This window comes from Hippocampus comes, unplaced genomic scaffold (assembly GCF_001891065.2).
Source record: "Hippocampus comes isolate QL1 unplaced genomic scaffold, H_comes_QL1_v1.1 scaffold249, whole genome shotgun sequence".
In the NCBI taxonomy this organism is placed as follows: domain Eukaryota; kingdom Metazoa; phylum Chordata; class Actinopteri; order Syngnathiformes; family Syngnathidae; genus Hippocampus; species Hippocampus comes.
The window spans coordinates 1,676,547-1,700,794 of NW_017805035.1; the positions used below are offsets into that span (position 1 = coordinate 1,676,547).

Consider the following 24,248-nt stretch of genomic DNA (forward strand, 5'->3'; position numbering starts at 1 on the left):
CTCGTGAGCTCGTGAGTTGGAATCCAGTTGAGGTTTTGTGTGTCGTCCCCAAAACATTTTAGCATGCTTGCTGGCTGCATCCAAGACACCGCATTGTCCGTAGGTGCGTGTGCGTGAGAATCGATAGGCGTTTGTCTACGTTCCCTGATACTAACTGACAACTAATCTATTGTCTGTCTGCCTGTGTCCGAAGAGAGTCTGGTGACCAATCCATCATTTTTCCATCTGTCTTGACATTGACTGTTGGCCAATCCACCGTTTGTCTAAATGTCACCAAGGTATTCATCTCTCTAGAGAAGGTTTGCCCGTATGATTGTCATGTTCCATGTTAGCGGGGCGGTGGGAAGGTTCACGTGGCGAGCGCCCTTCCCAATGGACAAAACGGGAATGTTGTCATGAATGGGAACGGCAAAAGAATTGAGAGCGAAGCAGTCGGCGGCTGTTTATTAACGATTGATGAATTGGCGCGTTCTTCACAGAGACAAAGGAGAACGTCAGTGCTTGAATTCACCGAGCCGAACCCACTCGCTTGAACCTTGAACCATAAAAACACACAAAAGAACACATAAAAAGAAAACAAAGGCGTTCCTTGGCCGCGCCGAAACGTCTTCCGCTTCTCAAGATTGTCGTCGATCATGTTGATTTAATCATCATAAAGAATTATCAGCAATCAGCCCCCCACCCCCCCAAAAAAAACACATATTCTGGTCATGTGACATCTCCTCACTTGGTCATCTCGGTGTCTTTGTCCATGTCCTTCTGGAACAACAACAAGATCAACTTGTACCTCTGCTGCTCACATGTAAGAGCTCTTCAACTAACACAGAGGATATTTGTCACGCGTGTACGTGTCCTGATAACGTGTGTCACCTGACAAGTGACATACTTGGCCTATTGACATGTAACACCTATCCTAGTGACATGTAACGTGTGATTTTTTTTTTTTCAAAATACACACTGTGCTCCCCTAAGGAAGTATTTGTCTATCACTGTTTCTTCCCCCCTCCCACTTCATGTTTTCTTTACATCTGCGAAAACTGTCAAAGGCGACCCAGTGGACTCACACTCTGTAACCCCGGTTGGTCATTGTTTTTTCTGTTTCTTGTCGCCTTTTGTTGTAGTACAATGACAATAAAGCTCTTCTGATTCTGATGTGAGGTGTCCTATTGATGTGTTGACATGTCCAACTGATGTTTCTGTGATCTGTTGCAGTGACGTGATGGCGTGCCATATTCTCTCGATGACAGTACTTAGTCACATGACTTGACCTGACCCAGTGTCACGTATTTCCTGACAAATGAGGTGGAGAGTCCGAGTGACGTGATGTGTGTCCCTTTGACATGTGAAAGGAACCAGGTACTTAAATGACCACTCCTAAGGACACGCGGCATGTCCGGTGACATGTTCTTATGCCGTGCAGCGTGTACAAAATGATAATGTGACCTCTCCTGGTGACATGTGTGATGTGCTTGAGTAATCGCGAGATGTCCTTTTGACATGTGGCATTTGACATGAGTCCTCATGACATGTACGACTTGCAATGACATGTGACAGGTATGGGGACTCACATAGGCGGGGGCAGAATCGGCGTTCCAAAGTCGAGAGTGCGTGGTGTACAGCGGGATGTCGTCAGGGTGGTTGTAACGCCCCCTGTTGCAGCAACACCAAAATATCTGCCAACGAGAAGACTACATAAGTGCAAGAGTCCTCACCATCATCAGGAAATATTCATCCATCCGTTTGAACCCTGAACCTTAAAGCTGTGAAGAACACGTGCAAATCACTAGTGCCCCATGCTAAAATATAACCTTCAATCAGGGGGTATGGGGGGGCTACATTTCAGAATAGTCAACATGCACAAATATGTATACGATCAAATGAGCCCACAGATGTCACTCTATGTAGGTGTAAAAAGCAGGACCGAAGAGGATTTGACATTCAATAATTCAGTAATTCACCCAAAACTTGGCTGAGCTTCAAATCGGCCTACTTCTCGAAAATCGAAATAAAATAACAGTTCTTAAATTTCCACAAAAATCTGCAGCTGGAAACCATGATGAGGGGCCTTTACTGTCATTTGTATATATCATAAATGTTTTTAAAATGATGCGCTAACCATGGCCATGAGCATGAGGAGGAGGAGCCCAAGGAGCAGAGCACCCAGAACCAGAAGAGCGATTCCCCAACCGGGAACGTTGGCACCACTACCCGCTGGTATAGAGGTGTTGCTCGCAGCGCCCCCTGTGGTTGCGGACGTGGCGTTGGCGGATGTCGGCATGGATGTCATCATGGCGGTTGTGCCATTCCCGGTCGTGTCATTGGCGCCAGTGATGGCATTTGTTCCTGCGGAGACGGGAACCGTGGTGTACTGTCCGGTGTTGTTTGGCTGCTGCTTGGTTGTCATGAGAACTGTCCACATGTTGGTTGACGTGGCGGCGGCCGTTCCCGGGCTGCTCGTCGACGGCAACGGCGGGACTGTTGTCGTGGAAAAGCCTCTCATGATGAAACACACTGCAGTCATGTTGACAAACATAAAAATTGCAACTCACACGCATACAGAAACGCAGCTTGAAGTGGGAACTTCGTCCTGTGAGCTGACCTGTGATCCACATGGCGAGCATCGTTGTCGTCCACATTCTTGTGCTGTGTGTGCGTCCGTGTGCATGTGCGTGTTCTCTTTTCAAGCAGACACCTGCGCAGAGGCGGCGCCAGAAAGGGGTTGGGGCCACACCCCATCACACCTTGCAGGAACACAGCATGGGCATGTGGTTTGTTGTGGAAGCCCCCCCAGGTGGATACGTGGGGCCATTCGTCCCACCCTCTGCACGCCCCTGGCATTGGTATGTGTGCGCATGTATGCTCATTAAATTGTGAGCGTGTGTCTACGCACTTATAAGTTTGTGTTTTTACAAATTATAGTTAACAGCGATGAACAAAAAAAAAGCAAACTAAAATAGAAAAGATTTCCGTGAAGAATACAAAACCAAAAAAAAAAAACGGTAATGTTTAAAAAAAGAAAAGGTTGACTGATCGATACGACATTTTATGTTTTCCAAACGAATCCAAGTAAACAAAAATATAGCGAAAATGCGCCTTGGTTTTAGCCTTTGTTGGTTAACGCAATTCATAAATGCGTTGTCATAAAAGGGTTGTTTTATTTCAAACGTAACCATCGCGGCTAGGCCGGAATTGTCACCGGGCTCACCGAACAACCCGATGGGAATTGTAGTTCACTCACACCGTGTCGCCTCGAAATTACGTCTTCAAAAAGTGTGAGACGCCCGCCGGGCGGCGGCCGCCAATTTGTTCGACACGCTACTTGCTAGTCGTGGATTTTCGCTCAAGACAGGCTGCCGGCGACCGAGGTAACGTGTACTGTACTTTAATTGACTTTGCTTTCGGTGCTGTGAGTTGCAGCTCAATAAACCGCGGGCACGACATCCGGCTTTCAACGCTAAGAACGTATTTATAAGGCACTCAAAGATTCTCTCTGATTTCGAACAGCTTCTGGATACTGTGGCAAAGTTGGTTATTGTGTGCTTTGTACATGTTTTGAATTCAACTAAGTCATACAATTTGAGAGTGTTTCATTTGATAATAATGGATTTGTTGGTTCTCCATAATTTGAGCGGTTGATAATTTGTCTAGATATAACTCGATATATAAAGACGAACGGAATTTGAAAGTACAGCATGATATAAAATATAAGTACAATGAAAAATCCATCATTACTACTACGCTGCTGTGTCCTCATAAATTTGTGTGTGCACTCTTCTTCTTCTTATAAATGTGTGTACCTGTGTTTGTGACAATGACGACAGGCATCAGATTGCGCTTCGTATTTTTTAATGTGATTGAAGACAGAATTGATCAGAAAAAAAATCGTCATGGTTGTTTCCATATTGTGATTGGATGGCGAGTGATGACATCACACTGCTGCCATGACGACATCACGGGGGTCGTGGAGACGTCATGGTCAGTTGTAGGCGTCTTTGTCGCTCTGCGATTGGCCGTGCGGCGCATCTAGCGGGAGTTCAGGGTCGAATGTAGGCTCCGACCCCAGCTGGCCTGTGGACATAAGGATGTTTGGTTGAGAGGTCGCCTGAGTGTGATGGGTCGCCGTGATTTGACCGACCATTGGCCATAAGTGCTTTTGCCAGATGGTTCCAGAAAGAGCAGCTTCTCTCGCGCAGGCCTTGCTTCTGGCTGAGGGCAGGGCTTAGCTCCAGAAAGGTGGGCGAGACCCCAGAGGAGAAGACCGGACGCCAGTGGGGCAGAGAGGTCGCCGGCCATGACGGTGACGGGTTGGGATCGCTGAGGGCAAGAAAAAAATGGCCACATCGTAAGTGTGTGGTCGCGTGTGTCGCCCGCCTTCACTTTGTCTGTCAGACAGGCAGACAGACGAACTGTCAGCCTGTCACTTTGTCATGTGCTTTGTATTTGGGTTTGTCAGTCGGTCAGTAAAGTAGGCGGACAGATGGATAGATAACAAAAACGTGTCACTTTGTCTGTTGGTCAGTTAGTTAGACACGCTAACTGTCAGTATGTCAATTCGGGAGTCAGTTTGGGTGTTTGTGGCGGTCTGCGTGTTTGTCGGTTTGCATGCGGTTACCCGCTCCTGACGAAGTTTGCCACGTAGCTCATGACAGCTAGCGAGAGGCGGCGCTCGGCTTTGGTGAAACGCGAGGAGCCGATTGGCTGATGAGGAGCTCCAAACAGCAGCTGCACGTCCAGTGGGAGCGAAAGGTCAGCCCTGAAAACCGGAAACGGACCCGGTCATGACCACAGACGTGTGGATGTGAATGGCGGCCAGCTTACGTTGCCACTCGCTCAAACCACTTTACTTGACTCCATTACTTTCTCCGCCGTGTTTTCATGTTATTTTCTGTATCCATGGCAAAAAAAAAAAAAAACATAACGGATTGTACCAAGAAGTCCGGAAGAAGCGTGACTTGCGCATTTCATCGGGTAAGAATGCAATTTAAAATTTTCTCTTGTAAGGTATATCTCTGAGAGCTACTCAAAGATATGTCTACGTCGTGCTGTCACAACCATCAACAAGACATAAAATGAAAGCAAAGCCATCATGAAAAGAACTTGTCAGGAACAGTGGCAATGTAAAATGGCTGCCCTCTGGCTTCATATACAGTCAGGAATGGCCGTGGAAAGCACTTGGCACCTGTTAGCGCTTGCCGGCTGGTGGTACAGGAAGACGTTGGCGCCGTTCTTAGCGTAGTGGTTGGCCATTCGCAATGTGGGACAGATGATGAACTGGTCTCTGCAACGCACGCACATAACATCCATTAAGTGCAAAAAAAGTAAAGGAAACACTTTAAATGCTAAGATGTCCCTCGCATCAAGTGAAGTTTGATGACGATGTTAACCATTTGGGATATACTGCATGTTTTTCTCATGCTAACTAATGCAATTAAGTTGTTTTTTTTCTTCTTTTTCAAATGTCCGCAAGTTGTCTTTAGCCATCTAAAAAAAAAGAAAGAGCCGCATACAAAACGTATATGTGCGTTCAGACCTTGTGGCGTTGTCAAGTGCGCGCGAAAAGAGGTTGTATCCAGCGGGGGCGGAGCTATGGTCCAGCGAATAGAACCAGGTGGCTGCCTCCTTGAGCAGTGAGCTTCCTGAGGCTCCGCCCAGCGAGCGGCTCAGCGCTTCGTAAAACGCTGTCTTGCCGCCACCACCGCCGGGGAGCACCGCCACAAAGTCCTGACAGCACACACAAAACCATGTACTTGTATCAATGTGTGTCCATGCTTCAAAGTGTGTGTGTGCGTGTGTGTGTGTGTGTGTGTGTGTGTGTGTGTGTGTGTGTGTGTGTGTGTGTGTGTGTGTGTGTGTGTGTGTGTGTGTGTGATTCTCCAGCACGCTGTGGCTTTGAACCTTGATACTTTGCATCCGGGCTAGGATTCCATCATGCTGGGACGTTCCGAGGAGGAGGTCAACTCTGCGCAGAGATGTCGGCGCACCTCCATCGTCAGCGGCGGCGTCTCGGTGCCGCGTGGGCGACCACGAGCGGAACGGCCCGCCGGCGGCCAGCAGCTGTAAATGCAGGAAGTTTTTATGAGGAACGACAACATGGCCGCCTGCGTGGGACGGGACTCGACGCGAGGCGCTGCGTCAGCTCGCGCACCTTGGTTTGAGCGGCATTGAGCGCCTCCACGGGCGCCGCTCTGAGGCACTCCAACATGCGGTCGTCGTCGTCCACGGCGCAGTCCAACTCGGCGGCCAACTGCAACGTTAGACGTCTGGCGGCTGACAGCGGTTGGAACGACGACGGAGAGAACAGCGAGCCTCCCTGCGCGTGACACATGGACCAACGGTTCACGTCAATGACGCACGCAGGTATAGACGAACACAACACTTGATATCGGCACCATCTATGAGTACCCGATGCCTTAAAATAAGACACGATACTGATACCTGGTATCCCACAAGCAAAAACACGCATGAATAACAGGTACAAACACGCAAATCATACATACATGTTAACACACACACAAACAATAACACACACACACACGCGTGTGTGCAAAGGCCAGGGCCCACGTTTTTTCACAGTTTTAAAATCTGCCGTCAGCACACACACTTCGTGTACTGACCATAAGCAGCATGCGGTGGAAAAGGGGTGCGGGGCGCATGAGTAGCAGGCTGATGATGTCGGCGCCGCCACGTTCTGCCCCCACCGTCACTTTACTCTGGTCCCCGCCCAGTTCGGAAATGTGGGCGTTTACCCAGGCCAGAACCGCCTCCTGGTCCGACGCACCCCAGTTGCCGCTCGCGACCGATGAACCTGACGAGCCGTGCGTGCACGCACCGAGTGGAACCACGTTAGTCACGGCTCACATGTGTTTGGTGTGCGCACGTGTGTTATGCATGTTGACATTTTGTGTGTCTGTGTGTCGTTGTGTGTCTCTATGTGTTGGTGTGTGCGTGCAGACCTGTGCTGAGGAACCCGAGGGCGGCCGTCCTGTATCCGGCCGTCACCACCAGCAGGTTTCCGACCGCAGCGAGGGTGGAGCCGTCCAGGGTGGCTCGACTTTGATTGGTCGGGGGGTTGATGAAGAAGACCAGCACTGGGACACGCCCCCTCTGACACACACACATGCACGGAAAGGTCAGAGGATGTCATGTTACCTCGTTTGCATGTTAGTTGAAAGAGGCGTCAGTCACCGTGGCGACGGGCCTGAAGACGTTGAGGTAGAGACAGTCCTCGCTGGTGTCCACCCGCCCTGGTTGGACGCAGGCGGACCTGAGGGACGCACACGTACAGTATGTCAGCCATTTTTAGGGTGGCCATTGGGGGCGCTCGCACTTACCGCACTTTGCTGGCGTCCCAGGTCCCCGTCCAATCGGACGGCTGTGCGCTTCGATAGCGGAGCGATCCGATCGGCGGACGAGCGTACGGAACGCCGAGGAACTGAAGCACACGCTTCCTGTCTGAACCCAACGCCGTTTCCACGACGATGCCTCGGAGGGTGCCGTGACCGGCGAGGCTTGTCACAGTCGCCGGCGACGAGGGCAACACTGATCATGAGGTTAACACACGTTATTAACACACATCTAGACAAGTACATATTTTTTTTTACACAGAAACAAGTGATTAACGCACGCACAGATATCTGGGAAAAACAGACACATGTACACACTAATGTAAAAAAACACACACACACACACACACACACACACACACACACACACACACACACACACACACACACGCCATGTATGAATAAAAGGTGCTATTGGCTGACCTTTCCTCAGGTACACTTGGGGGGCGGGCTCTCGGACCACCAGCCGGCAGGAGGGAGCGGGTCTTTTTGAGGTGGAGGCGGAGCTTAGGCCACACACGGCGGTGTCGGGATAAAGGACGCAGCGTGTGGCCGAGTCCTGCTCGGCCAATGACACGGCAGCGCAGGACTCCGCCTCCTGGCAGGCTGAAACGGTAAGTTGGCACATGTGAAAGTTGCATGACCTCATTCAGCACAGACGCTTCGGCACTGCTGGCATATGAACCCCCGTGCCCCCATGACTTGAGTTGCCTTCCATATCACTCCCCAGCCAATTTCAAGTCCCGAGAGAGTTGTTCGGGAGCATGCGATTCATCATTTCTGCCCTAGCGGCAACTATCCAAAGATCCCGTTGGATCGTGCATAAAAATGGCAATATAGATATTAGGGAGTATTGGAGTGATGTTTACAAGCAACAAGAAGCAACTACATGGTTCATCTCCTTTAAAAAAAAAAAACAATGAAAAGAAAAATCCCCACGTAGTGATTAGGGAGTGAGCCTCGGTTACCATGGAGACACCAGTCTCTGGTCCGGGACGGATCGCCGGCGATGTCGCGGCTGATGTGGATGACATCATAAGAATGCGACGACACGTCCAGCAGAAGCGAGGAGTCTGGCAGGAGACTCCACTCGTCCATAGACACTGATTCATAGCAACACGTTAACAATACAACTTACGCCACAATAAAAAGCGACCCAGTCGCACAAGGACAAGTCGAACCCGGGCGCGACTTGGAAGACAACCATTGCTTCACTGTGAAACGAGGGGCAGCGACGCCGCTACTGGCTGCCAGTGACGGGGCATTAAGGGTCGGCCAACCTGGGACATATCTTACCATTGTTTTTCAAAGTTGGCAGGCTGAAGGCGGGGCACAAGGCTGGAGACAAAGTCCACTGATTGACTGAAAACACACACACACACACACACAGTGTTTACACACACTGTTTGTGTATGAGGTGTCCGTGTGAGGTTTTGTGAGGGCGTTACCAGGTTTTTGGTACCAGCCAAACGGTTGCGGCGATGTGCCGACTCCACTTGCTTGACAATCTCCAATGGCCCAAGAGCTCTGATGGTCTTCGCCGCACGTTTGAATCCCGAGACTGATCAGAGTCACACACGCGACACCCGTGGCTCCTGCACACGCACAGTTACATTTGGTAGATTTGTGTGATGTGCATTGCATGTATGTTACATCTGTGTCGTGTTGCAGGTCTGTCGCGTGTTACCCGTGTGCTGTGTTTGTTGCATTCTTGTTCGGAGGATGTTGTGCGTTACATGTGTCACTTGTGTGTTACATTGCTCTTTTGTGTTGTGTGCATCTGTTTGACACTTTTGTGTGTGTGCGTGTGTATGTTTTCATGTGTCATGGGTTACAGGTGTGTTGCATGTGTCTCATTGTGTTTTTGTTGTGTGTGTTCTAGGACTGTTACATGTGATAAGTGTGAAAGACTTTGCCACGTGTTGCGCGTGTTATGTGTGCGTCTTTTTTTTTTTTTTTTTTTTTTTTTCAATGTGTTTGTTGTATGTTGCATGTGTGTGTTGGTTACATGTGTCACATGTGTGTGATACCAAATGTGGTGCAAATGATCGCTACCATCTTTGGAGTCTGTGATGAAGCCAAAACCGCGGCAACAAGCATCCTCATCACAGCGCCGCTCACAATCCATGAACCTATAAAGATAGATGTGTGTCACATATGAAATGTGTGTGTGAGTGTGTACGTGTGTGTTTGTGTGTGTGTGTTACCCTTCAGGCAGGGGTGTGTTTGCTTTCACATTAACTCGATTGCGCACTGAGTAAGAGACCATCTTCTTGAAAGTAACTCGCTCATAGAAGCTCTTCACCGGACCCCCAAGATCCACTACACGTACACACCGGCACAAAAAAAAACCCCCACAGTGTTGTGGTGAGATGTCATCATCTATGAAATACGACAGGCATACCCTTCTTGCTGAAGGCATTTTTTGGCTTCCTGTCCAGCAGGTGGCGACAGGGCCGTCTGAGTGGCGTGTCGTAGGCACCGCACACTCGACTGTCAGGAAACAGGAAGCAGCTGAAGAAATCCGCCGAGTCTGCGTCGTTCAGCTCGGCCACCGAGCAGCCAGGCTCGCTCTCACACCCTAACACCAAAACACAAGGTTTGTGTTTGTGTGTGTGTGTGTGTGTGTGTGTGTGTGTGTGTGTGTGTGTGTGTGTGTGTGTGTGTGTGTGAGCACGCACGGGTGAGACACTGCTGCAAAGCATTCTGGGAAGTGAAGGTCTTCTTGTTGAGCAGGAAGGACAGCACAGGAAGGGACCTCTGAGTGTCCACCAACACGTCATCTTCGGACAGCGATGTGAACTTGTTCTGCACCGACCCTGCACCACACGCGTGCAGTTATACACGTCATACACAAACATGCACCCGCAAATACGCACACACACTGAAGGTACTTGAAAGTACAAACCATCAAGAGGCTGAGTCAAGTCAATGCTGACTGCGCAGGAAGTAGCATCTGATTGGTCTGTAGAAGGAGAAGAAAGGTTATGTCACAACACTTCAGTGGTGGGTTGTGTAAGGACGACGTGGCGCTCTACCGGTCGTCAGGTAGATGGCTTGGAAGTCTACGATGGATGCCTGGTACTCCTTGCCCGTGTTGGAAGCAGGAAGTGCTGACTCAGCTGGTGGTCATATGTCATACTTGTTTGTGTATTTGGATACATATACACACACACACATTCAGTCTGCAGTTGGTGAGTTTTTATTCATGTTCTTACTGATGGTAAATTTCTGTCCTCCAAAGTCAAACAGGAAGCCGCGCTGCTGCTTGTTGTAGGTGAGCCCCGCCCCGCAAACGCGATTGGCGGCGCCTTGTCCAATCACGTCCCAGTCTTGCCTGTCGCACGTCAAGATGGATGGTGCTCTCATCCACCCGCAGAGCAGAGAACCTGAGGGGGCGGGGCAGGAAAGCTCAGACGGACAACTCGGTCCACAAGTCACATCGCCGTGGTAACGTACTGCCGCTCGACAGCACATCCGCGCGCAAAGACCACATGACACAAGCATAGCAACATAGGTACGCAGGTAACGCAAGCATCCAACACAATACACGACAACAACCACACCACAGTACGCATCGTCTCACACACAAGACGCACACTTGATGCCGTACCGCCGTTCAGGCTGTTGCGGTTGACGATGAAGCCGTCGCAACAGTCGTCGCGGCGACAGCTCAGCTCACAGAAACGATGAGCGTCGGCCAGCGAGGCATTGGCGAATACAGATGTGCGAAACACGCCAGACTCCGCCTTCAACATCGATGACCTCACAAAGCCAGAAGTAGACTCCGCCCCTAAAACACAGTTGACCGCCTTAACATGCGCACGCTCGTACTCGTGCTACCTGGTTGCTACGGTTACTTACCAATCTTCCTGAGGACCAGCACATCAGAGGCCCCGCCCCTAACCCGCACAAAGCACCTCAACCAATCAAAGAGCTCGGCCTCACTGTTACCTAGAAACCCTTTCACCTGCACCCTCACACACACACACGGACACCATCAGTGTTTAGCATGTATGGGTGTGTGCACGTGTGCCTGCGTGTGTACCTGGTCAGAAGTGTTGCAGTGTGTGTTTAGTGTGTGTGTGCTGTACACTTCGCACTGGCCGCTGGACAGCGCCGCATGGTGGCAGGATGTGTCCACTGCACACGCTGGGGGACAAACAACACGACCACACACATGACTGCACCACACACACTCAACTCATGTGTGTGTGTTTTACCTTTAGCACATGTTCTGAGGTCAGAGGTCATGCGCTGAAGAACTTCTGTGTCTTCAGCTCCAAAGATGACCTCTGACCTGGGGACAGCCTGAAACCTGCTGAGGACTACACATGCAAAAACACACATTTACATATGGTACCTGCACATACAAAAAAACAACTAAAATTTCTGATTGGTTGACTTTTCTTTGTTTGTCACCTGAGCAGTCGTCATCGGTGAGGGGCAAATTACTCCTGGTCCAGTCAAGCTCCGCCCCCTCGCTGTTAAAGCAGCTCCACCTGCCGGACAGCAAGTCAGACTGAGCCGGCAGGAAGTCACCCACTTCAGAGCAGCGAAGGCCACGCCTCTGACAGTCTGTCACGCCTAAACACACACACGCACACACACTGAGTCCGCAGATACTGGTTGACAGTCGTGCAGATGATTCGTAGCTCACATTGATTGATTGAGAAGGCTCCAGGAGATGAGGAGGAGCCTCTCGGACACCGGTTGCATAAATCTGACCCCTCGGTGTCTTGATAGGTTCCCTCAGGACACAGAAGACACGCCCCCTCAACAGAGTAGCTGCCCGCAGGGCAAATGACTGCACACAAAGATGACGCCACCAGGTTGTGGTGTGGCAGCTTTAGTTCAGTCAACTATGAAATCCAGGCTACATGATGATGTCATCAATGGACTCACTGCAGCCTTCGCCATCGTCACTTAGTCGGTAACCGTGGGCACAGCCCACTCGGGGCGTCGTCGTGGAGACCAGCTGTGGTTGTGAAGTGACGATGTGCTGAGCCAGCAGACGTTCAAAACGCTCCAGAAGACGTGAGACGTTCAGGAACGTTGCTAGTGCGCCGGAAAATGTCGCATGACATCACAGGAAATGACCTTATGTCGCTCTCATCACCCATGTTGACTCACCGATGTCATGAAGCGCAGGCAGTTCAGAGGTCGGGAGGTCAGACATGAAGGTGGTCCAACTGACCGTAACACTCCATAACGTGTTGCCATTGCAACGCACACGCAATGAAGAGTCGTCACACAGAGACACGCTGCGCCCCGACATGGGGAGCTACACACGTGCACAAACAAAACTTGCTGTCATATTTGCTTGTGTGTGTGCGTGTGTGTGTGTGAGATTTGACCTGAGCTGAGCAGAGCCCCCTGCTGGTCATGTCACGTAACAGCTCTGAGTGTATCGCTTGTGGATTTCGACAAGGCGCTGCCAGTGACCAGATATGAGATGCCCACACGCGCTGAGGAGGTACACTCACTACACACACACACATACATACACACCGTAAGTACTACACACGCAAGGAAAGCTTTGAAAATTTTCGTCAGTTTCAAAAGTACTCTGGCAGGCTCCAGGCAGGGGTCGGAAGTCTCCATCCCACCGGCGACCGATCGTGTCACAGGTAAAGCTGCGTACGGGAAGCGAGTTGTGGTAACCGCGGTGACACACCAGATCACAGCTTTGGCGGCCATCTTGTGCAGGGCGGCAGACGAGGGTGCCGTGGGCGACAGCGGCGGTGGGGCAAGCGTCGGGACCTGGAAGACACAAGGTCACAAGATGCACTTCCTGTCATGTGTAGTTGGTGGCACTAAGCTAGAACTAGATTTCATTGAGCAAAATATTAACCGCACGCTAGCACGTTTGTTCATGACTTCCTGTCATGTCCACAAAGTGGCTCTGGACTCAAACCATGCTGTATATATGATTCAACACAAAGCTAAATAGGTGCAAGCTTATTAGCTCACTTTCTGAAATTTGGCCACATCGCGCTGTGGTCCAACATTAACTCATAGAGCACAATGCTAAATATGTAAACAACACTGGCAATGTCATCAGCTGGCGCTTAGCTTCGGCTCTGTGACCACTTACGGTCACAAGACGGCATGCGTCCCGTCACTCTGAGTTCCCGGGTTGCCGCCACTTCCTGTCCATCCTCAGACACACACCAACAGGAAGTGACATCGCACTGAAGAGGGATAAAGGAGCCATCGGGACGACACTGGAGACCCTGAAGCTCACACCAGCTGGGACCTGAATGCAACGCAGAAACATGATACAACTTACTACCGGAGGAAGTTGATTTGACTGATTTGAGTGGTGAGCATGGTCGTGGAACAAAGGATCCAAAATGTCAAGTCAAGGCATGTGTGTGTGTGTGTGTGTGTGTGTGTGTGTGTGCGCGTGCGTGCATACACGTGAGCTGTCCATCAGGGCCCGTGGAAGCATCCTGCAGCCTCTCCCCGCTCACAGGGTGGACACACCAGCCTGCGGCGCCCTCTGTCTGTAGCACGGAGAATCGACCATCCTGTTCGCAGTCACAAAAACACTTCCTGTCACATGGTCGGCTCAGGTGTGTGTGTCAGAATGTGTGTGTGCATGTTTAAGAGTGTGTGCTTACCTTGTCACACTGGGGGCTGTACCCCGATAAATTAGTCGTGACGTCAGAGGCTTTCATCCAACCAGAGAGCAGCGAGTGACTTTGAGCTCTCTGACAGCGTGTGAGACCTTCACCACACACACACACACACACAATTTTTTCCCACTGGTTTTGTGTGTGCGTGCGTCTTTGTCTGCAATTGTGTGTGAGCTCACATTTGACCAGAGGGAGTGAACGACCGCTCAAAGAATCCGGAACATACTCGCCATCTTCATCAACACACCAACACTGACCTGAACACACACACACACACACAAAAACTCATATGTATATGTGGGTGTGTGTGGTCGACAGAGAAAGAGAGAGAGAAGGACCTGTGCTATGGTAACACTGCATGGGTCGCCATTCCCAATCGTTGTCACACTGTGGACTGAACGGCTGATAGGCAAGAGGTCCTGCAGGCTGCAACATCTGGATGGCTGGAAAAACAACAAGGATCAGTACTGGTTACCACAAACATGCTAAGCACACACAGAAAGGTCAGAGCCAAGATTTGAGTCCCAAATCTTACAACTGTGAGGTCGACATATTCACCACTAGGACAGGATGCTGGCTCACATTGACCCCGTTTAGTTCAATTTGATGAAGATGCCAATCAGGCTGTCAAGTGTATGTGGACGGGACTCACTGGAGAAGGCGGCCAATCGCAGCGCAGCTTTGAAGCGACTCAACAGCCAATCAGACACCTGCAGCGCATCCTGCGATTGGGTCACCTGCAGCTCTTCCGGGATAAAACCCAGACTCTGTGCCACTTGGAACGCGTATCCAGCGGGGATGTGGGAGGAGTTGGAGAGAAGCACCGCCTTGCTCACTTCCTGTCTGAAGGCCGCCACTTCCTGTAATGCTCGCGCACACTCGCCTGTGCATTTTAGCAGGACAGGAAGTCAACAATACCTTCCAAATAATCAGAACAATCATCTACGATTTGGTTTTCTGACCAGAGGCGGAGCGAGAATTCTGAGGACTCATGTCTGCACCTAAAAGACAAGAATAAGCAGAGTAAGGGGGAGGAGGGAGGAGAAGAAGAGGAAGGGGTGAAGGAGAGGACAAAGACAAGGACAGTGTAAGGGGAGAAGAACAAATTGAAGCTGGCTAAATGTGATTGGTGACGTTACAGGCCAAGTGGCTGTCCAATGAGGGCGCAGTCGTTGGTGTCCCCAGTTGGTCCACACAGAAGCACCCGGAGGGCCCACACTGCAGAGACCGGAAGCTTCCGTCCCACGAACACGCCGGAATGTGGACGTTGGCCCCTGCTGCCATCTTGTCTCTCACACGCAGAGCCGCCGCTCTCTCGATCTCGCAGCTAGACGGACATCGAGGCCGGACACCGCGCACCCGCGTCCCGGCGACCTCTTGGCCTTGCGGGTTCACGCACCAACACTCTCCTCCCTGACACTGAACCTCTCGGAAGGACCCGTCTGACATGCAGCTTGGAACGAAGACGGACCCCTCGTCGTTTCGGTTGTCGGTGGCGGCGCAGGAATGGAGGACGGGTGTCAGCACCTGGAAGAACACAGCGACCACGCAAAGATATGGGCACAGTAAGGTGACCATGCAGATGACTCAGCACATTGGTATCACATTTTAGCATTAGCATTCTCATGACTTGAGTTCAACCATTGGATTTTCATTCCCATTTCATTGACTGCAGCTCCCCGATAAATACTGTCATTCGCTACACACTGACTGTCTACACTATTGGCACCCCACAAGGATCCTTCCTCAGCACCATCCTCTTCAACCATATAGCCTCCTACAAAGCTAATCCCAACCATGTGGCACGGCAGCACATTAGCATTAATATTCCATATTTTAGTGTTTTGTTGCGTTTGGGATTCATGCGCACACCTGACGCAAGGAGGCGGATTCCGACACACTCATTAAGGTGAGTCGGACACCAGCCAAGAAGTCTTGGTCCTCCAGGGCGCGGCTGACGGCAAGGACCAGCTTCTGATGTCGCTGTTGGAGTGCAGCAGCATTCAGACCGCCTCGCGTTCCCACCGCGCCACTGAGGTTGGAGCTGGCTGCGTTCTTCAGGAACTTCCCACCAAACAGGAACTCCTGCAGATGACGAGGAGAGGAGCCGGCCAGAGCCTCCAAAGCCCCGCCCACTGAGGGGAAGAGCCCGTCCATGACGTCCACCATGACTGACAGGAAGGACAGAGGAGCCGCCTCCACTGGAAGGAGAGCCTCTAAAGGTCGCAAGAGGGCTTGACAGGAAGCCGAGTGTCCCGCTGAGGAGGTGGCGGGAAGATGAGCTTTGAGAGGACCCGAGAACAGGCGAGACAGTGATGTGCGACGAAGCGAGACGCAGTCCTCAGACGCAGCACCTCCTTTTGCAGACAACAAGAAGAAAAACAGAAGAGCCGACAACAACAAATATTTTATGGAAGTTACACCCATCCACTGAAAAACTGACTGGTCGCTAGCCAATGTCAGGGCAACAACAATGGTCGATTTTTATTCTCGAAAGAAGGTAACATGCTAACACGGTTTGCCAACATGCAGAACTCGTTTGGGGGGGTAACGATACACTCAAAATCTAGCTTGGGTGTGTACCTCACTCTGAAGATCCTGTTCACATTTAGCGACTCACCACAAACCAGGAAGTCTCCCTGCTGCCGCGTCCCAGGAAGTTCAGCCCCCGTGGGGTCCACGCACCAACACTGCCCCCCCTGCTGGCACTGCTTGGAAACGAAAGCCCCGTTTTCCTGGCAGGACGGCACAAAAACATCGGATGTCGCCGTAGCCGACCTCCGCTCCTCCTCGCACGCCGAAGGACCTGCGGGGATCAACGCATTGCTCGGAAAAGCTGCCGCGCTCTGAGCGACCGAACTGATGAACCACATACACCATCAGAGATGGCTCCACTAAGTCACAAACCGACGATTGGAGGTGATGATTTGGTCAATTAGCTTTTGGTACCTCTGGTTTTCATACAAACAGCGCTACGCATGCCACAATTCCATCAACTCGCCGTCTCTGTCTAACTTGAACTTACATCGGAATTGTCCGCTGACAGCAAGACGAAGACCCAGCATCCTTCTGTGAAGAACCTTGAAAACGGTCGACTCGGCGAACGAACAAGCGATACCGATGCCAGAGAAGGCGGAGTCGTACACGTCGGACAACAGGAGCTCCACGCCTGCACCAGAACATCAGCAAACTTCACCATCATCTTCATCATCATCAGAGGGGCGGGGCAAGGGGCGGGGTTACCTGTGTCGGATATCTCACGGCCCCTGCTGTCGGAGCAGAAGCAGTAGGCGGAAACCAGCGGGAAGGCCTCCCGGAAAGATTTGAATGTGGAAAAGGCTTCTGGGAAACTGCCCCAAATCGGACAAATGGCGACCAGCGAGAAAAATGAGACAACGTAGTAAGAAGACCAAAGACGCACAAGACAAATGCGGCCATTTGCCTGTTCATCGTTAGCATGACGAGCGTAAGCTTAGCGTGTGCGTTACATGTTGAAGGCGTGCAGCAGGTCCAACTCTCGCCTGTTGGTCATGTTGACGAGTTGACACTGAACGGGAAGGAAATTGCCGTCCTTGGAGCACTGCGGCGGCGAAGACCGAGACGACGACGACGAGACGGCGCTGTGGAGGAGACGACGAGAGAGCGCCGAGCAGCTGCCGGGGCCTGCGGAACGTTTGGGTTCAAAAGTGTAAGCGTCTCTATGTCCATGGCAATGCTTGTGTGTGTGCCTATATAAGTGTGTGTTGTTGCCTGTGTGTGCCGGCATGTGTGTTTGCGCACGTACAGTTATGCGGCGTCCCTGTCTGCCTGGTCCCGTATAGCTCCATGCCGTCCTGGTCCACACACCAACACTGCCCCCTGCTGGAGTCACACTGCAGCGGCAGGAAGTGACCCGAGGGCGAGCATCGCAGGGACGACTGAAGATGGCACGAAGACGCACCTGATGGCAACGGGGACAAACGCGTACTTTTCAGCCTCCGCTGCCTTTGGCTAGCTAGTCAGTCATGTGACCTTCAGTCTTACACTGCGGAATGGATCCGTTAGTTCGAGTCCCGGCCACTTCTTGTCCTTCAGCGTCAACGCACCAACACTCTTGGCCCCGCCCACTGCACTGCACGGGCCTACACGCAGACCCACGCACACATTTGCGAGTAATGACATGATGAAGGGGAATGTAAAGAGTGAAACATTTTATCCGTCATGATTTCAACAGGTTGTGCGTCGTGATTTAATGGTGCAATGCAGTTCATTGTGCTGCTCCTTCTGGTGTGCTTTCCTTCACCACAGGGAGGCAGTATAATACTGTTATGCAGACACAAATGAAGGAGGATAGACTTCCACCTCTTCTACTACTCTGTAAGTTGCTGTTTGAATTTTTTGCAGGGCGTTAAAAAAATATATGCCTGTGAGCATTGTTATATTCTCTGTTTACATGTGTTGCTCCAGTGCTTGTGTTCAAATCCCTTTGCTGAAAGAGTTGTAAAACTGCCACTATCGAGGCTAATATTAGCATGCCAATTTACCGAACCATGTTCGCATTAAGCTAGCAGGCTGTTCTGAAAGGAACATTTCGTTTTAGAATGTACATGTAATACCCTTTTTTAAAATATGTACCTTTTTGAGTTAGCTTCAGTTAGGAGCCGCAAGAAGCGGCTTGAAGGATCTTTTTATTTTTTGAAGACTTGTTCAACATTTGCCAAACTGCTGCTTGTTGTCAAGTGAGTTCCATTGCCACCACACTGCGCTCGTATCTCAAGATTCCATTAAAAATGTTTGGCATCCAGCAGGAACTCGGGTGTCCGTACGCGAGCGGCGAAGCCGGCCCGCCAAATAAATACCTGAAGCGTCCGTCTTGAGTGCATTGGGGCCGGCGGCCGGGTTGGCGAGCTGCGGCCCTTGCGGCCTCGCATGGCGTCACTGCGGAGTCCAGCTGATACTCTAAACCGCATCAACAACAACACTGTCATGAAAAGTGCTCGTCACCACGGCAACCGCGATATTCCAACATCTCGAATGAGCCTTCAAAGACCAACAGGTGCATTTGGTTGTAAACAGGCATGTAAACAAGCGTGTGGTTGTAACCAGGAGCCTCACCCGAAGGCCCGGCGCAGAGTGCCGGCGATTGGCAGACGAGCAGCGCCAAGACGACGGCCAGCAATCTCCCCATCGCGGTCGTCTCTCCGCCAGTGACGGCAACGACGGCCCCCGCCGCTGCTTTTAAGGCGTCGGGAGTGCTGAGTCAGCGTCCTTGTGCGTCTGTCCCGGCGGCACTGAGAGTCGCCGCTCGGCTGCGTGACGTCTCGCCATTGGACGAGAGGTTCGGAAGACCAACTTGAGATTGGATGAGGACTTTTGAAGAGGACGATGAAGAGTTCCAGAGGCGAGCACATGGAACCTGTTTGTTTAGGGCACTCGGGTCGAACTGGCGACCACACGTGAATTTGTGTTTGGGGAGCCAAGCGCTCGATTAGGGTGACTCGTGGATGGATAGGGAAGCTTTCGTTTCGTGCTTCATAAGTCAACAGAAGGATTTTCAATTCAATGCGGCATCCTTGTGCCTGCAGTTCGCTGTTCTCATTTTTCCTGGTGGTTCAGGCCTTATTCCTTACGTTCAGGGTAACATCTTGCCTCTCACAGAATCTACTGAAAGCCTCGCTCGCTTGTTGGCGAGAAGGAGAATGGCATCTCTTGTTTAGATGAAGTTAACAGGAAGTGAAGTGTGGGCGAACATTTTGTTGCGACAAGCAGGCAGTCAGCCGGACGCAACGGGAAATGATGTCATGACAAACAACTTGCTGGTCTCCAGTCCCGACTTTATTGAAACTTTGGCAAGTGCGAAATCACTTTGGTGGCGTGTGTGATGTCACTTCTGTCGACTTGGGACATCATTTCCTGTCTGCTCAGCGATCACTGGGACGGGCGTGCTACAGACGAGTAGACTACGTCGTCTTGCGTGGCCGCCGGCCTCAAACGACAACAACGCTTCAATAGCAACACAATTGTGTGGCTGAAGTGTGTGTGTGTGAGAGAGATACCTGTTGATGGCCTTTGGTTTAAACTGTACAGCAGCATAATTGACTTCGTCTGCTCTCTGGTCCATTTCCTGTCCATCTGGACCGCCTCGCTCACCACCTGGCATTGTGTTACTGTACACGTGTTCACCCGTCTACACACACACACACAGACACACACGTACACTTTGTATTAGGTCGAGAGTTGTCCCAGGTGCATGATGGGATTCCAGCGCACTCACCTCGTGCTCCTTTTCAGCAGATGCTCCATTTTGACGAGACGCCGGTCGACGGTTCCTGCTGGAATGTCCACCACATGTGTGGGACAAATCAGTGTGGGACAAATAAAGGATATCTAATGCTAACTGTCCTAATGCTGAGTGCAACCATGCTAACGTCTACCGCGGGGACGCACCGTTTGACGAGGAACACAGTGAGGGCAACGACAAGGAGCAGGACCATCAGTAGGCCCAAGGAGATGGCGAGCGGCACTGCAAAAGGTCCGTCTTGAAAGTGGCAAAGCAGATCCACACAGTGATGACTTGGCAAGTTTTTCGTGCGTGAAAATATTGAGGATGAGAACACGAGAACAAGGGAGTGTGTATGCGTGCATACTTGTTTTCCCATGTGTGTATGCGTGAAAACATTGAGGATGAGAACACGAGAACAAGGGAGTGTGTGTGTATGCGTGCATACTTGTTTTCCCATGTGTGTGTGTGTGTGTGTGTGTGCGTGTGTGTGTGTGTGTGTGTGTGTGTGTGTGTAAAAACATTGAAAAAGTCAACAACAGAAGGAAGAAGTGAGAAATTCCACAATAACTTACCCACTGGGTGTCGTTCCACAGTCAGCCTGAAGGGCAGCGACATGGTGTCGGCACGGTCGGCCAGGACGCAAGTGTAGTTGGCCGACTGTTCCGCCGTCAACTGGAGGGCGGGGCCGGACTCTGTGAGGGCGCGGCCGTCACGGTACCATTGCACGTTCAGATTGTGAAAGGAACACCGAGATGTGCAGCTCAGTGTAAACTTAGCGCCTTCACGCACGTGCCCGGGGGCAGAGCTCTGCACCATCATCGGATCACCATCTAGAGCGATTATCGTGGAAACGGGATGCTTTGTCAACACTTTGGTGAGGAAACATCGCCGACATTTTTTTACAGGCTCTGCAAGTTACATACTGTATGACATTCAAATATGTGCATGTGTGTGATTTTTGTCTGCATGTGTGTGTGTGCAAAAAAATCCACCACGTAAGATTTCATGACTTGGAAAACTGGTATCATGGAGCACGCGTAAATCAAGCTACGTCTGTATAATGTGGAGGGCAACGACTCGAGTGACATAACGGTCCTACCAACGACGGTGACGCGCACGCCCTTGACGCCGGTGAAATGTCCGACGCGCTCAGTGGCTTCCATCCGGAATCGGAAAGTGGCACTGTCTTGCTTCTGGATGTTATTGATCTGCAGCGTGCAGTTTCTCTCCAAGTCCCCTAGGTACAGGTAGCGCCAGTTGTTGTTCAACAACTTGCTGTCGTACACGGACGGCGTGGTCCCATGACAGATGAGGTGATTGACGCACCACACCACCCGAACCACTGGCCTGACCCCCGTGAAGGAGCACAGCAGCGTCAGGGTGGAACTGCGCACTGCGCACATCGTGGGCGATGAGTACCTCACCCGCTCCTCCGCATCTGCCGAACCTGAAAAATAGCACTCTACAATATTCACCTTTAGGAAAAAAAAAACCCAATCATGACATAACTTACTAGAATCCAAAGAATGAAACTGTTTTTGCTTCAGTTCAATGGACATTGAGCTGCTCGTTTGGGAGTATGTACCTTGGCCACTGGGGGCAGTATAATGCAAACATACTGATATAGGTCCCGAAATTGTGGCTCTTTTCAAAAGATTTTTTTTTTGTTCTCACAGGGTACGTACAAACACACTATGAACATTATTTAGATTTTTTTTTCTTTTCCCTCATCAAAGAAAAACGAGAGTAGGTGGGGTTTTATAAGGCGTCCGTTCCTCTGAACTATCCGTGTAAGGCTTGAAGTATAATGACTTCCACCAATCTGGCCCCCCAAAAAACATCTATAAGAAAGGACATACCATCACTAAGCTTTTTCCACAAAAGCATGAGTTGGCTTCGCAACAATAACAAAACTGAAACATCCACAAATAGTTTAGAGTCTGCAAGGGTGCTTTATATTGGATAAAATGGGACATTTGGACCTCGGTATCCTTGTAATTGTTCTCACAGGGTACGTAAAAACACACTATGAACATTATTTTGATTTTTTTTTTTCTTTTCCCTCATCAAAGATAAACGAGAGTAGGTGGGGTTTTATAAGGCGTCGGTTCCTCTGAACTATCTGTGTAAGGCTTGAAGTATAATGACTTCCACCAATCTGCCGTAGTCGACTGTCGAGCTGACTAAGAAGTCCACTAAAAATCCCAATAGAGGGATTAGGGCAGGGGTCGGGAACCTATGGCTCACGAGCCATATATGGCTCTTTTAATAATTGCATCTGGCTCGCAGATAAAACTAAATATTCTCGCTTGTTTAATCCATCCATTGATTTTTCACTGCTTGTGTCCTATTCAAGGCTGCATTTGCAGGACCAATTTTAATTGGATGATACTGGCCTACATCGGCTGTTGCTGTGGAAACAGCTCAACGCCCCCTTTTGAATCAGCCCGCTCGGTCATTCGCTCAAAGCTAATCCTAAACGAATAAGATGGCGAAAAGAAAAAAAAGATGACGAGTATGGTAGACTTCAGGACGAATGGACCGAAGGATTCGCCTTTGTGGAGGGAACAGGTTCTGCAGTGTGTCTAATTTGCAATGACAAAATACCACCGATGAAACGGTCGAATGTAAAGGGCCACTTTCACACGCGCCATGATACGTTGGCATCAAAATAACCTGCGGGAGACTCCAGAAAGGAAGCGTGCAAGCTACTGAGCAGGGTGAAAGCTAGTCACCAGCAACTCCGCATACGGACCAGGCAAGCTGACTATAATTCCGCTAACTTTGCTTTACCATTGTGAGGAACGGAAAACCTTCACGTTAATGGTGAGTATTATAACAACATTATTTTAAAGAATACATTCAGAGGCTTATTATACTGCCAAACACGACATGCTGGAGCAACATCCTGAGGGACACGCACGCACACACACACAAACACACGCACGTGGCAGTGTGTGATCCCGTTGACGTCAGTCACTCACCTGCCAGAAGCAGAAAGACCAACGCGCTTGCGTGTGGGAGAGACATGATATGAAGGGACGAAAAGACGAGAAGGAAATGAGTGGTGAGAAGAAGCGTGAAGAGAAGAAGTTGCACTCGTTCTTCCTCTTTTCTTCTGGGCCGAGCTAGGCCCAGAAGAAAAGGGAAGAAAATGAAATTCAAAGTCAAGCAGTGGGGATGAAAAGCTCAGCACTGACGTGACGACTCATCGCATGTCTTTTCTTGCTGGCTCTTGACGAAGGCGGACGCTTTTCTGCTCAGCTCCTTCCTACCCCACCCTCTCCTTGCTCGCCACTTAGTCTACGTGCTGTCTGTGTCTATCTTTCCTAGCCTCCTATCATACTTTCACCCTCAGAATAAACCATGGCGGCCTGCCCTTATCATCAACGCCTTCATCGTTCCTCCTGGCTTTCGAGTACCGACAGGCCCTTCGCACTGTATCCCATGTTCGTCTTTGTTATTCATGTTTCTTGTGCAGAGCGTGCCTGTTAAGTCCAATTACCCCATGGGGATGATTAAAGTTTTCTGAATCTGAATCTGAATATAGAAAGTTTGGATTGCAATTGTTATTTTTAAACGTTCAATTTTGGTATTTTGTTGCGTAATGAGGTTTAACTTAGCTCTCACTCTGCCAGTGTTGTTTTACTCAACGGTGATGATGACAAAAATATTTTGTTGACCTTCCTTTTTTTTTTTTTTTTTTTTGAGACCATGACACAATAATTACTGCCCTTTTAATGACCAGTTCGTGACAAAGTGCAAAACGAGACTGGTGGGAAAATATTAGCAAGTCTTCTTTCAGACCTTGAAAGTTGTCAAAGGTAATATGACAACAACGAAAATAATCGATAGCCTTCTGAACAGTGGCCCCGACTCGCGTGCCCTCCCACCCCAAACCCTTGCGTCGTCCCCTCCGTTGTGTCACGTCACGCGTGTCACCAGTTTGGTTTGTTCCAGAGTTGTGCGCTAACGTTGAAGACTGCGGGACCTCAATTTGAC

The 24,248-nt window shown here is 50.4% G+C and overlaps 3 protein-coding genes across 7 annotated transcripts; all 3 read right to left on the reverse strand.

Annotated features, from left to right (window-relative positions):
- Positions 1-428: 428 nt before the first annotated feature.
- On the reverse strand, positions 429-2,743 carry LOC109512167 (proline-rich receptor-like protein kinase PERK5). 2 transcript variants are annotated; one of them, XM_019863704.1, is made up of 4 exons: positions 2,600-2,743; positions 2,117-2,511; positions 1,569-1,673; positions 429-756 (listed from the first exon to the last, which is right to left on the reverse strand). In XM_019863704.1, exons 1-4 carry the CDS (start codon positions 2,634-2,636, stop codon positions 724-726), a joined length of 570 nt encoding a protein of 189 aa, XP_019719263.1. In that variant the 5' UTR covers positions 2,637-2,743; the 3' UTR covers positions 429-723. The 2 variants fall into 2 exon arrangements, with proteins under 2 accessions (XP_019719263.1, XP_019719262.1); XM_019863703.1 differs by having other exon boundaries at positions 429-759; positions 2,600-2,739.
- A 1,086-nt stretch (positions 2,744-3,829) lies between these two features.
- Positions 3,830-19,191, reverse strand: tg (thyroglobulin). The gene is made up of 49 exons (XM_019863625.1): positions 19,079-19,191; positions 18,823-18,922; positions 18,008-18,105; positions 17,769-17,924; positions 17,473-17,647; positions 17,228-17,334; positions 17,010-17,153; positions 16,605-16,790; positions 15,857-16,341; positions 15,124-15,511; positions 14,947-14,985; positions 14,637-14,867; positions 14,323-14,427; positions 14,164-14,241; positions 13,970-14,076; positions 13,765-13,876; positions 13,441-13,602; positions 12,912-13,106; positions 12,701-12,828; positions 12,477-12,627; positions 12,249-12,401; positions 12,004-12,150; positions 11,766-11,930; positions 11,567-11,671; positions 11,392-11,495; positions 11,208-11,313; positions 10,957-11,136; positions 10,562-10,732; positions 10,382-10,465; positions 10,252-10,308; positions 10,025-10,162; positions 9,748-9,924; positions 9,551-9,665; positions 9,396-9,475; positions 8,792-8,935; positions 8,640-8,705; positions 8,312-8,446; positions 7,767-7,949; positions 7,332-7,539; positions 7,186-7,264; positions 6,954-7,104; positions 6,615-6,805; positions 6,146-6,310; positions 5,896-6,054; positions 5,531-5,721; positions 5,180-5,278; positions 4,613-4,753; positions 4,136-4,314; positions 3,830-4,068 (listed from the first exon to the last, which is right to left on the reverse strand). The coding sequence occupies exons 1-49, from the start codon at positions 19,149-19,151 to the stop codon at positions 3,977-3,979; spliced, it is 7,185 nt and encodes a 2,394-aa protein (XP_019719184.1). The 5' UTR covers positions 19,152-19,191; the 3' UTR covers positions 3,830-3,976.
- A 588-nt stretch (positions 19,192-19,779) lies between these two features.
- Positions 19,780-23,587, reverse strand: LOC109512149 (uncharacterized). Of its 4 annotated transcripts, none has more exons than XM_019863679.1 (8): positions 23,231-23,585; positions 21,346-21,693; positions 20,819-21,076; positions 20,411-20,501; positions 20,238-20,292; positions 20,020-20,150; positions 19,842-19,949; positions 19,780-19,810 (listed from the first exon to the last, which is right to left on the reverse strand). In XM_019863679.1, the coding sequence occupies exons 1-7, from the start codon at positions 23,274-23,276 to the stop codon at positions 19,892-19,894; spliced, it is 987 nt and encodes a 328-aa protein (XP_019719238.1). In that variant the 5' UTR covers positions 23,277-23,585; the 3' UTR covers positions 19,780-19,810; positions 19,842-19,891. The 4 variants fall into 4 exon arrangements, with proteins under 4 accessions (XP_019719238.1, XP_019719237.1, XP_019719239.1 ...); XM_019863678.1 differs by having other exon boundaries at positions 20,238-20,295; XM_019863680.1 differs by lacking the exon at positions 19,780-19,810 and having other exon boundaries at positions 19,901-19,966; positions 20,238-20,295; positions 23,231-23,586.
- Between the last annotated feature and the right edge of the window lie 661 nt (positions 23,588-24,248).